Below are 12,779 nucleotides of genomic sequence, written 5' to 3'. Positions count from 1 at the left end.
CCGAGAGCGTATGCAAGTGTATGCACACTATACTGTCCATGTCCAGAAAGGGAATAAAAACATCATCACAGTAGTCCATATGAGACATCAGTGGGTTAATTAGAGTCTCTTGAAGCATCCAAAATACATTTTGGGCCAAAAATAACAAAAACTACGACTTTATTCAGCATTGTCTTCTGTTCCGTGTTTCTCAAATAAAGATTCAAACGTCCATGAATCAGTGAATCGATCAATGATTCGGATCGTTTCTGAAATCACGTGACATTGACATCTCGGACTAAATATAAAATATCTTAAACTGTGTGTGAAGATGAACGGAGGTCTTACGGGTGTGGAACGACATTAGGGTGAGGAGTTAATGACAGACATTTCATTTTTGGGTAAACTAACCATTTAATTTTTTTATTTTGTGTTTGACTAATTTAATAAATTCTCAAATCTTGCTGCCCATCTGTTGGTGTTTTCACCCAAAAAAAATTAAAATTCTTTGCACTTTAATCCTTTAGTCCAAATCTGAGCTGAAGAAAGCTTTTCTTGGCCTCGCCGTGGAGTCGGTCATCATGGTCAAAGGACGGGTCAGGCGTAGACCAGAGGGACAGGAGAATAAGGTTTTTATGCCTGTTCAATTGCACATAAAGAGAACAGTTTGACATTTTACGGTTCAGTGTGAAATGAATGTAAAATTGTCATTTTTATTCAACATTAGAAAATGTCCACAGGAGAAATTGAGGTCTGCGCTGAGAGCATGACAGTGTTGAACGCTTGCCGAAAGCTGCCGTTTGAGATTAAAGAATTTGTCAAAGTAAGTGAATATGATTTTTATTATGAAAAGTGTTGCATGCATTACTTTTTGAAATTAATTTAGAAATAGTTCTAGTTTTATCTGCAATAGTTATAGGGTGATATCTCACAAAGAACAAATCAGAAGAAGAAAAAATGTGCATCTCTGGAAAAAAAACCTTTTGTTTTTATATAAACATTATTGTATTGTTTTTGAAAATAGTCTCTTATGTTTACCAATGTTGCATTTATTTAATAAAAAAATACAGAAAAAACTGTAATATTGTGCAGTATTATTACGATTGAAATAAGTTTTTAATTTTAATATATTTTCAAATGTAATTTATTCCTGAGCTGAATTTATCATCATTCCTCCAGTCTTCAGCATCACATGATCCTTCAGAAATCATTATAATATGAGGATTTAGTGTTCATTTATGATTATTATCAATGTTGAAAAGAATTTTTATATTTTTGTAGTAACCGTGATAGATTTTATTCTCTCATGAATAGAAAGTTCAAATAAACAGCATTTTTATAACAATATAAAATTATTTACTATGAGAATGAGTCACTTTTTTAATAAATTTAATGCATCCTTGCTAAAAAAAAGTATTAATTTCTTTTAAAAATTATTCAGACCCCAAAGTGTAGTGTATGTTTTGTAGAAAAAATTCTGCAACTTATTTTTAGGATTTTTTTGGGGTCATTTTTATGACCATTAAATAAATGTATATAGTAATACAGTAATTGTGTTTTGTCTGGAGACAGTGTTTTTTTTTTTACTTTTTATCACTATTGTTATTAAAATCAGTGTTAAAGTCAAGGCAAGGCCTATAATGCAAAAAAGAATAACATTTGACCTAACGATGTGCTTTAAAATCTCACCTCTATTGAGTCTGGTATTAGCTAAGGCTTCAGCCCACACTTATATTACCGGTATGTATATTTTGAAATTTATCATGAAAAATTGTCTATTAAGGACAGAAGTTTTAATTTTTTTATTATTAAATATGGCCCTGGGGTGTTTCTTGAAAGTGTTTGATATTCACTCTGTCATTTGCTGTGAAATAGCCAATGCATGTCATTCCAGATGGATGTTATTTTCATTATTTAAATGAGGTTCACTGACTATCAATGTTTGTGATCCAGACGAAAATTGTTGTCCGAGTAGCATAAAAATCACTTTATATGTTTCATCTTAATTCTTTTTTTTCATTTGGCTTGAAGAAATCTGAATCCCTCCGGATGCAGTATCGTTATCTTGATCTTCGCTCACCTAGGATGCAGTACAATTTAAGACTGAGATCACAAATGGTGATGAAGATGAGGGAGTACCTTTGCAATTTGCATGGTGAGGATTACCAATTAAATATTTAATCTTGTGCACACATTTGCATGTACCCCGGTAATAACTGAGCATTCCCTGTCTTTTCCCAAGGATTTGTGGATGTGGAAACTCCAACGTTGTTTAAAAGAACACCTGGGGTAGGTATTTTTTACTGTATGAATCAGTATCATTCATAAAACCAAAACCAAAGACTTTAGATCTACAAAGATGGTGCATTTATATCACTTATGAATGAGAGAGCATGCAACGTGCAATAGGGATAGCATATTTGAGAAAAATCTAATTTGAACAGATATCAAATATCAAGCAATATATTCTAATATATTTATGCGCTACATGGCACTTCAAAAAAATGGATAGTTAGATTACGGATATTTGACGTCATGTTCGAATATCGACTTAAAAATGACAGCCCTAACGTGCAATATAGCCGAATAAGTCCCTCTTCTAAATAAAAGAGCCAGTTAGCTATTGGCAAAGTCATCGAGACTGTGGCTGCTGTTAGAAGATCCTGTAAAGAAACAGACTAAGGGCTGCACATGAACATTTGCTGGTCTAGAATGAAAAATACGCTTTTTTTAATGCTATTTGCACAACATTTATGTGCTCAAATGTTAATTTGTTTCTGATTTGAAGGGTCCTATTTTAAAGGGGTACTTCAGCGCTGGGAAGATGAATCTGTATTTAAACTGGGTCATCAATGTAGTAGAAATGTGAAATTATTTTTGAATTTGGTGTCTTCTAGACTGAGAAAAGACAGAAAATGCATTTTTGTCCCATGGGGATGAAAGACTACAATCCCCAGAATGCTTCGCTGCCCTGTGCCATTCCCAACACCACCAACTTCATTACTGTGACTAGAGTTAGAGAAGACACTACAAATAAAAACTGAACGTGTCTGTTCAATATAATGAATGAGTCTCCGCGCGAGTATCACAGCACTGAGCACTGACTGCACAAGTGATGAGAGCTGAGGTAATTGCGACTACACTCGCGGCATACATTCACAACGCGAGTTCAGTCTGGCGCTTTTCAGTTCATGCCTTTACAAGCTTAACTTTCATAGAAATTAATTTGAGAAGTTAAAATACTTACATTGCACACCATAGCTCCGTTTAAATGAGTGCCTGTAGCTGAGCTGAGCTCTCCCTGCAAGCTGAGTGTGATCTCCATCCCCCATGCGCGGATTCAAAACATGCGGAAATGGCTCCCTCTGCTGGCTGTAGTCTTTAGCCTTTGGGCAAACATTCCTCCTATGATGCAAAAATCGTCAATTTGCATCATAGGAGGAATTTTTCCAGAAATAAAATGCATAAATCTCTTGTCTCAGGGAGATATGAGGGGGGAAAGCACAATAATTTGAATATACTCCAGGTTTTCTACTGATACAAAGCCATATGCTAATCGCTGAAGTAACCCTTTAATGATCTGAGCTCATGGTCTGAAGCTCACAGCGCAGATGCACTTAGGCTGGGGACACACTGCAAGCGTGCCGTGAGCGTCTCGGCTGCGTGGCGTGTCCGTTTTTATTTCGGCTCCCATGTTAACCGGTTAGAGCTTGCATACTGCCTGCGTCACGCGCGGAAAACGCCTGCATGCTTCAAATAGAAGAGACGCCTATTTTTCATTACCCTTGCGTTTCTAGGCAAAATAGCATAGGAAAAGATGTTTATATGCCATTTTGACACGAATACATGTTTGAAAGACTGTAGGTAAACATAAATGCAGATATAGGCCTAATTGTAATAATAAAAAACGACATTATTATCGATTTTGAAATATTAAACCTGTCAATACAGAACGAAATATTCTGTAGCCTATTTTGCCGTCAATACCGGTCAATAGGCTACTGTCTTTGCTGTATCAATAGGCAATATATTTATATTTAACATGAAGTATAGGGCTTCCCTGTACATCAATACCAGCAGCAGCGCCGCGTCAGACACGCTTCTGGTGTGCAAAGAAGGAGAAAACGACAGGCAGCCGCCTCGCGGCTGACACGCAACAGAAACGCCACGCTTGCAGTGTGTCTCCGGCCTTAGGGCGTGTCCTAATCCACTTTTGATAGTTTAATGACGGAGAAAACAGTCTGGGCGTCTAGTGCATGGTCTGAAAGGGTCGTCCCTCATCTCTTAATGTTTTGGGCATAACGAGCAATAAACCAATCAGTGTATCATCTCCCTTTCCCTTTAAAAGCCAGTTGTCAGTTGCTCGCACCATGAGCGGATTCACTATTTACATGAGGAGAGACTGAACGCTTTTTCAGAGAGGAATCTTTTTATTTTTAACATTTATAAATGTGTGTGTGCTGCTGCACAGCTGGTGTTCCTCCCCTAGTTTCTGTTGAAGCCAATATTGTGGTTTTGGTCTATATGGCAAATTTTTCATCATGACAATTGTGAGGGGGTGAATTTTTTTTAACTCATTTGTTTACATTATATAAAGCCTTAAAGTTCTGCATAATTAACTTTTTCTCCGCTAGCGTTTAAAAAAAAAAAAGGTGCCAGCCACCACCAGGGTTTTTGAACATTTTCACAAATATGTAATAGCCCATAGAATACTTAGTTTTATGAATATCTGAGCATGCAATATATCAAAAAAAGAGAGCTGACCCTCTTCTTTTAAACACAGGTTTTTATTCTAGCTTCATGCATTTCCATTTTTATCAACACTTAAAAATTTAGAAGTTTCATTAAAAAAAGCAACATTTTGGACAAAAAGCTGAGAAAAAAAAACATTTTTGTGTAAGACTGACTCTCAGATTCAGAGATGATCAAACACAGATGGAGGAGATCGAGTCCATCAACACTCCTAATGCTTCAGTCCTGGAGCTCGTCCTGAGTCCACATCTCCTTATAGTTTTGATTTATATGCTGTTTAATGTTGGTAATCACGCTATTTTGCATATGCGTCTGCTTACATATTATCACCTTTTTCTGCGTCTTCTTCGCCTGTGTTTTGATCAGGAGATTCAGGACTCATTCAGGAGATGCATAATAGCGCCCCCTAGCTGCTAATAGTAAAAACACGGAAACATGGAAAATTCAGTTTTTGGCCGGGTTATGGGTCCTATTTTCAGGATCTGAGTGCATATTCTGAAGCTAATAGCACATATGCACTTTAGGTGTGTCCAAATCCCCTTTTGCTAGTTTAACAACGGGAAAAAACGGTCAGCGTGCCCAGCTCATCACTCATGCGATCACTTGTTTTACTGGGTCTTCCTCACGTGATTTTTGATCAGGAGATTCAGGACTCATTCAGGAGATGCGTAACAGCGCCCCCTAGAGTCTGACAGTGGAAACCTGGAAAATTAAGTTTTTGGCTGAGTTAGGGGCGTGGCCACTTTGATTGCCGTTTGTCTGCTGTCTGTTAGTCATTAAGCTCCGCCCACGTCCCGCCTCTTTGCCCATTTTCTGTTATCCAGGAGTGATGCGCTGCCAAGATTGACTCGGCCAGCTCGTCTCTACTTTACGCTTTGAAACTGCTCTTAAGAATCCTACAGGTGGCGTCACGGACACTATGTCTATATTTATTTTTACAGTATATGGTCATGACTAGGGCTGTGCGATATTGAAGAAAAATGCGATATGCAATATCTTGTTGAATAATGAGATATTCGATATGCAATGCGATATTGCTATTTTTGTGTAAAATCTAATAATTTAAAATTTAAATTATACAAAAAAAATATTTAAAAAATGAGAATAAAACAATTTGTTTCACATTCTTTCTGGGTAAAGCATCGCTACAACTTCTGAAAGTGACCAGCAATTGTTTATCAAACATTTATGTCACAAATCTTTCACGTTTCGGTGTGTGTGTGTGTGTCAGACAGCGTGAGACCGCAAATTATTGTGTTTAATAACTCTTTTTCACGTTAAGCAAGTCCCATAAGTAACAGCCGTCTGCCCAGCCTATTCTCAACTCTATGCGTTGACCTAAAACGTCTACTTTTTACAGTGTTGAAGTAGCCTATTAAAATCCTTCAGATATTGCCTGCCGATATGCATATTGCGATATGTACATTTGCGATATTTCGATAATTTTGATATATTGCACAGCCCTAGTCGCGACTGGCTTTGTGTCCGGTTTATGATAGAGCCTGAAATGTTATTTTAATGTTCAGGAAACTGAAATTTCAGGATTCCCCCATTCAAGTCCATATGACTTGTGGATGCCCAAAATAGCTGCCCAGAGGCATTGCAGATATAGCTGCCAAGTGAACAGACTTTCCTTGAAAGGGACTTTGCCAAAACATAAGACCAGTTGCTACACAGTATTTCGTGTTTCAGGAGTTTAAGCTGTGCCACATTGTTTCAGTATGGAAATGTTCAGAATGAATGAGGCATTTATATAGCCCTTATATATGTACTACTGAAGAGGAGAGAGAGAGAGAGAGAGAGAGAGAGAATTCAGCGGATGAGGATTATTAGGAAGCCATGATTGGTGAGGGCCAATGGAGGTAATATTGGCCAGAACACTGGGGTTACACCCCTACTCTTTACAAGAAGTGCAGAGAGTTTACAGAGTTTTGATGACCACAAAGAGTCAGGTTTAACGTCTCATCTGAAGGACATAAAATGTACAGCAGCTGTGCATGTGATTCATTTGTGCTCCAAGTGATTTCAGAAATTAAAAAAAACGTGGACATGAGCACTAAGAATTTATTTTTTAACTTCCAACATTGTAAATTGCACTCGTAATCAACACACAAACATAATATAATACTTACTGAGCTAAATCCAAAAAATAAAAAAAGAGTATAAAAGATAATAGAAATGTTTCATTCATGAGAACTTATTTTACAATGCCTCTATGGTTTCTGTTTCTTGTTTCCTGCAAGACACCCCTGTAAGGTTTGCCCAAACAACCAACTACAGCTGGTGCTGCTCAATATTGCCAGATCATTACCCGAAACTTTGTGAGCAAGCACATCACTCAGGCCTCTTCCCTCAGGGTTTGTTGTGCTAGGAACTTATACATCTGTTTCAAAGTTGTATAACTTTTAAAGCTCTGACACATATGGATGATCGTCTGAATACTTCCCATTTATTCTTGGTAACCCCGCTTTTACTAGAAACTTCAGGTTGCGGAATAAATTAATCATAGCTGAGTGAGAATGATAGATAGATAGATAGATAGATAGATAGATAGATAGATAGATAGATAGATAGATAGATAGATAGATAGATAGATAGATATGATCAACACTTAAAAAAGTGAGACATGAGATATGAAAAACATACTTAAAAACATTTTCTATACTGGTGTCACTTTCATTTCGGTGCATCTCAAGAATGCGCATCTCTGTTCAAAAATGTATTCCTGAGCCGAATGTTCAGCATCATTCCTCCAGCCTTCAGTGTCACGTGATCCTTCAGAAATCATTATAAAATGATCTTTTGGTGCTCAAGAAAAATGTCTTTCTATTATTAATGTTGAAAAGAGTTATGCTGTTTATATTTTTGTAGAAACCGTGATATATATATATATATATTTCATTTTGGTGCATCACAAGAAACGTCATGAAACCCCAGGGCCTGGTAGTTGCTGCAAGCGGTCTGGAGGGGGCAGATGATCATCTAGAATGCTAGAATGTCTGCTAAATGGCTAACAGATGAAATATGAATACAGTTTTAGGTGATGAATAACCATCTATCTTACCTGTAGGAGGACTCTCTGTACACAGAACCATCTATGTATGGATAGAAAGATAGATAGATAGATAGATAGATAGATAGATAGATAGATAGATAGATAGATAGATAGATAGATAGATAGATAGATAGATAGATAGATAGATAGATAGATAGATAGATAGATAGATAGATAGATAGATAGATAAGAAAACTATTAGGATACTATTTCTAATGTTTTTCAATGCTTTTTCTCCCCCCATGCTAAATAATTTTTGCTTCTCTTTTAAATTTCATATTGTGTTTTTATTTATCAGCTTGGCTTGAGAAACGTTGGCTGGTTCAGTTCTCAGTCAGAGGCAGGAATACTCTTTGTTTATTCGAGTGTAACTGTGTTTTTCAGGGTGCCAAAGAGTTTGTGGTGCCATCTGGAGACCCTGGGAAGTTTTACTCTCTTCCACAGAGCCCACAGCAGTTCAAACAACTTCTTATGGTGGCTGGCATAGACCGGTAAAAATCATATTTCATATCACATTTTCTTGCCTTTTTTTTATTCCCTTCACATTCATAGATTCTTGTCAGATGCTTGGCACATTCACTAAACTCCGCTTTCACTGACTGACAGCGCCTTGAAAACAACATTTGGCCAACATACTCTTGGTATCAGATGGTATTATTCTTAGCTTTTAGCAGCTTTAAAATGTGCAGAACTGCATTCGTTCCAATGCTGTGTGAAATGCCAAAACAGTGACATGTATGCGGCATGAACAGTGTGATATGTTTAAGAATGCCGCTTTTGGATTCTAGCTGTTTTGTGAAGATATTTTTTTCTAACTTGGTATTCAAAGGCAATAATTGTGAGGTGTTATTAGCACATCAGTCACTGAGTGCGTTGATGCTGACATGTTTAGCTTTGTTGTCAATGGCTGTGTATTAAAAGGGGGTGGGACTCATGCAAGTACTTGACAAGGATAGTCATTTTAAAGGGATAGTTCACTTTAAAATGAAAATTATGTCATCCTTTACTCACCCTCCAGTTGTTTCAAACTTCAGCTGAACACAAGGGAAGATATTTTGAAGAATGTCAGTAATATAACAGTTAACTGGAGCCATTTCCATAGTATTTTTTTTCCTACTATGGAAGTCAATGGCTCCAGTTAACTGTTATGTTACTGACATTCTTCAAAATATCTTCTCTTGTGTTCAGCTGAAGAAAGAAATTCATACAGGTTTGAAACAACTGGAGGGTGAGTAAAGGATGAACTATCCCTTTAAAGCCACAATATGTAATTTTTTGCCTCTAGAGGTCGCTTATTTCAAACAAAGGCGTAGCTTGATGATGCCTTGATTTTGCGGAGCTTTTATTCTGCCCCAGACAACCGTTTCGGCTTCTCCCGCTCATGCATATGTGAGGTAACGCAGCGCTGTTTTATCATATACATACATTTGAGTGTTTTAAAAGTTATGTTATAATGCTAAGTGCATTCGCTCGGCAGCTATGAGTAGTGGTGTAACGGATCACAAAACTCACGGTTCGGATCGCATCACGGATCACTACAGATCGGATCATTTTTTGGATCAGAAAAAAAGGGGGAGGAGACTATTTTTATTTGCTTTCCATTTATTGTATGAAAAATGTTGGTGTTAGCATATGGTTATGGTTTTAACAAATATAAAATAAATAACCAGCTGAATAAATCACATTTTACTCAGTTGTTAAAGGGTAACATGTGAAATACAATCTGTAATGTGAAAATGGGCCTGAGCATATAATGGAAAAAAAAACAAGATTAGGATGTCAACATTCTCAGGGGTGATAGTAGACCAATCACGTCTGTTTAACACAATCATTATTTTTGTTTAAAATCCAAAAGTTGGTACTGAACATGGCTTGTCATCATTGCAATTCTCTTTGTAGGTCTACACTCTTTTATAGACATCATGTTTAAACACACTACATTTAAACAATGTTTGATTCAATTCAATACTTTATATGTATATATATAGCCTAGAAACCAGCTAGACTATGTTAAAATAACAAACATTTGAAATAAGAACTTACAATAGACAAAAACAGCCAACTTGTTTTTTCTTTCATTTTTTAAAATCTTTTTAAAAGAAATCCTGCAGGTCATAAATAACTTTTTTTCCACCTCCAGAAAAGACTGCTCTCCATTATTTCACTTGTTTACCTAAAGTTATAAAAGCCATTTTCCTTGCTTTACCCAAGGCAAAACGCCATGTGTCGACTTTGAAACAGAGTACACTTTACATTATATGCATATGTGGGGAAATTACTAGATTTTCGCATCAATGCATGTTTGTTTTAAAACAGACAGCACGCTGTCCCTTTAATTCAGCGCGTTCAGCAACAGAAACAGCGTTCAGAAACAGACTCGGTGCAGAAACGATCGCCGCTCTTCGCACTGACGGACCGAAACTGCGTGCAGTGTGAAAACTATAATCTGTTAACATACGGAAAAAATACGCACCACAAACAGACAACGCTGTGTCTGTGTGTGAAACGGGCAGCAGCAGGTGTCGCTTCAGATAGCCATGCTCGATGTTCTCATGATTCTCATGCTGCCACAGTAACGTTACCTACTGTTATAGTTTTGTCCACCACCCTTCTTCATCATTATATTTCACGATGGTTATGCCTTCACGTGAACGACTGCTGTGTGTAGTTTCACTGAAACTCGGCGAGTTTAAAGGAACAAAATTACTTAACAAGCAATATCAGCAAATGAAACGGTCTTTTACTCTGCGATCGCTAAACAATTAAGATGAATCTGCAAAAAAAACCTCATTAAATCCGGGTCATGTGCGTTCCGAACCGTGTATCGTGATCCGTTCGGATCACGAATAATCTGCGATGCATTACACCCCTAGCTATGAGCCACTGTATTGTTGCATACTGTAGTGAGCTTCACTATATTGCCAAAAATATTGGCACACCCCTTCAAATCACTGAGTTCAGGTGATCGATCACTTCATGGCCACAGGTGTATAAATCAAGCACAAGGCCTGCAGACGCTTCTACACACATTAGTGAAAGAATGGGTCGCTCTCAGGAGCTCAGTGAACTCAAGCGTGGGGCCGTGATAGGCTGACACCTGTGCAATAAGTCCATTCCTGACATTTCCTCACTACTAAATATTCCACACTCAACTGTTAGTGGGATTATAACAAAGTGGAAGCGATTGGGAACAACAGCAACTCCGCAACGAAGTGTTAAATCCCAGAGCGGGGTCAGCGCATGCTGAGGGTCACAGAAGTTGGCAACTTTCTGCAGAGTCAACAGCTCCAGACCTTCAGACTCCTGTGGCCTTCAGATGAGCTCAAGAACAGCGGAGAGAGCTTCATGGAATGGGTTTCCATGGCCGAGCAGCTCATCCAAGCCTTACATCACCAAGAGCAATGCAAAGCGTGGGATGCAGTGGAGTAAAGCAGCCGCCACTGGACTCTAGAGCAGTGAGACGTGTTCTCTGAGCGACCAATCACGCTTCAGTCTGACAATCCCACGGACCAGTCTGGGTTTGGCGGTTTCTAGGAGAACGGGACTTGCCTGACTGCATTGTTCCAAGTGTAAAGTTTGGTGGAGGGGGGTTTATGGGGTGGTTTTTTTTTCAGGGGTTGGGCTTGGCACCTTAGTTTCAGTGAAAGGAACTCTTAATGATTCAGCATGCTCCCAACTTTGTGGGAACAGTTTGGGGACGGCCCCTTCCTGTCCCACCATGACTGCGCTCCAGTCCACAAAGCATCAGCCCATAAAGACATGGATGAGGATTTTGGTGTGGAGGAACTTGACTGGCCTGCCCAGAGTCCTGAGCTCAACCTGATAGAACAGCTTTGGGATGAATTAGAGCGGAGACTGAGAGCCAGGCCTTCTTGTCCAACATCAGTGCCTGACCTCACAAATGAGCTTCTAGAAGAATGGGCAAAAATCCCCATAAACACACTCCTAAACCTTGAGGAAAGCCTTCCCCAGAAGAGCTGGAGCTGTTAGAGCTGCAAAGGGACGGCTGACTATATTAAACCCTACGGATTAAGAATGGGATGGCATTAAAGGTCATGTGCATGTAAAGGCAGGTGTCCCAAAACGTTTGGAAATATAGTGCAAAGTGATATCAGGCATTGTAAAACATGGTACTGCAGTAAATCAAGAATACCAGATTTAAACAATAAGACAAATTGTGTTGAGCTAGAGAACAAAGATTAGTTTTCTGTCGATGAATGATCCAAACGGCATCTAATAAAACACATCAAATATTAAAGTGGCTTTGGTATTTCCATAGTTAAAAAAAAAACAAACAAAAAAAACTGAGGGTAACGCGGGTATGATGTCGTTGATAGTTCACACGGTTCGTGTCCTGGTAAAAATGTCCTATTTCTCTGAACATTCTTGGAAACATTTAGGATAATGTAAGTCAACAAAATATATAACATTGTTCTGCTGGTTTTTGGATACTTTAATCCAAAAATCTTATTTATTGTGCCTTTAAACTCAATTGATGAAGGTGACATTGCTTTGCAGTCCACCCAGTGAAACTCTAAATAAGATGTTGGAGCCCAATACATTTATGTATTTATTATAAATATTATATTATTTTTCTGAGTGCACCTTTAAATATTTAAAAAGTTTTTTGTGAAATAAAGTTGGAGTGAAATCAAGCGAACAAAAGTGTGAGAGAGGGTGGCAACCACCCAGAACACACTCGCATTGTGCTGACATTTCTACACAGGCGAGCACCTCTGTCATTTGTCAATTCAGAAAATACAAAAGTCTAGTTTCTATTAGATTTTGAAAAATGATAATGATCACTGTAGTTTTCATTTCAATTTTGGCAGCACGTCTCTTTGAATTAATAGTTGTGCTAAGCCAGGACTGCAGGCTAGTTCTATGCAAAGTCTGGCAGAGGAAAATGATATGCTATGTATGATTTAAAAATGTCAGTCAATATTGGCCCACAGTCACTTACATGCTGGTTATCTCCTGCAATCTCAGGTAC

The 12,779-nt window shown here is 38.0% G+C and overlaps 1 protein-coding gene across 1 annotated transcript in view; it reads left to right on the top strand.

The window, feature by feature from the left end:
- dars2 (aspartyl-tRNA synthetase 2, mitochondrial) overlaps positions 1-12,779 on the top strand; it is a 38,154-nt gene that overhangs the window by 1,810 nt on the left and 23,565 nt on the right. The window contains exons 5-10 of the mRNA XM_067453483.1: positions 507-608; positions 707-802; positions 2,011-2,134; positions 2,222-2,268; positions 8,171-8,277; positions 12,776-12,779. The exon at positions 12,776-12,779 is cut by the window's right edge and continues 66 nt beyond it. Coding sequence (XP_067309584.1) covers positions 507-608; positions 707-802; positions 2,011-2,134; positions 2,222-2,268; positions 8,171-8,277; positions 12,776-12,779 — 480 coding nt within the window. The remainder of the gene's footprint in view (positions 1-506; positions 609-706; positions 803-2,010; positions 2,135-2,221; positions 2,269-8,170; positions 8,278-12,775) is intronic.

Source organism: Pseudorasbora parva, chromosome 9 (assembly GCF_024679245.1).
Source record: "Pseudorasbora parva isolate DD20220531a chromosome 9, ASM2467924v1, whole genome shotgun sequence".
Classification (NCBI taxonomy): domain Eukaryota; kingdom Metazoa; phylum Chordata; class Actinopteri; order Cypriniformes; family Gobionidae; genus Pseudorasbora; species Pseudorasbora parva.
This window is presented reverse-complemented; position numbering and strand designations above follow the sequence as displayed.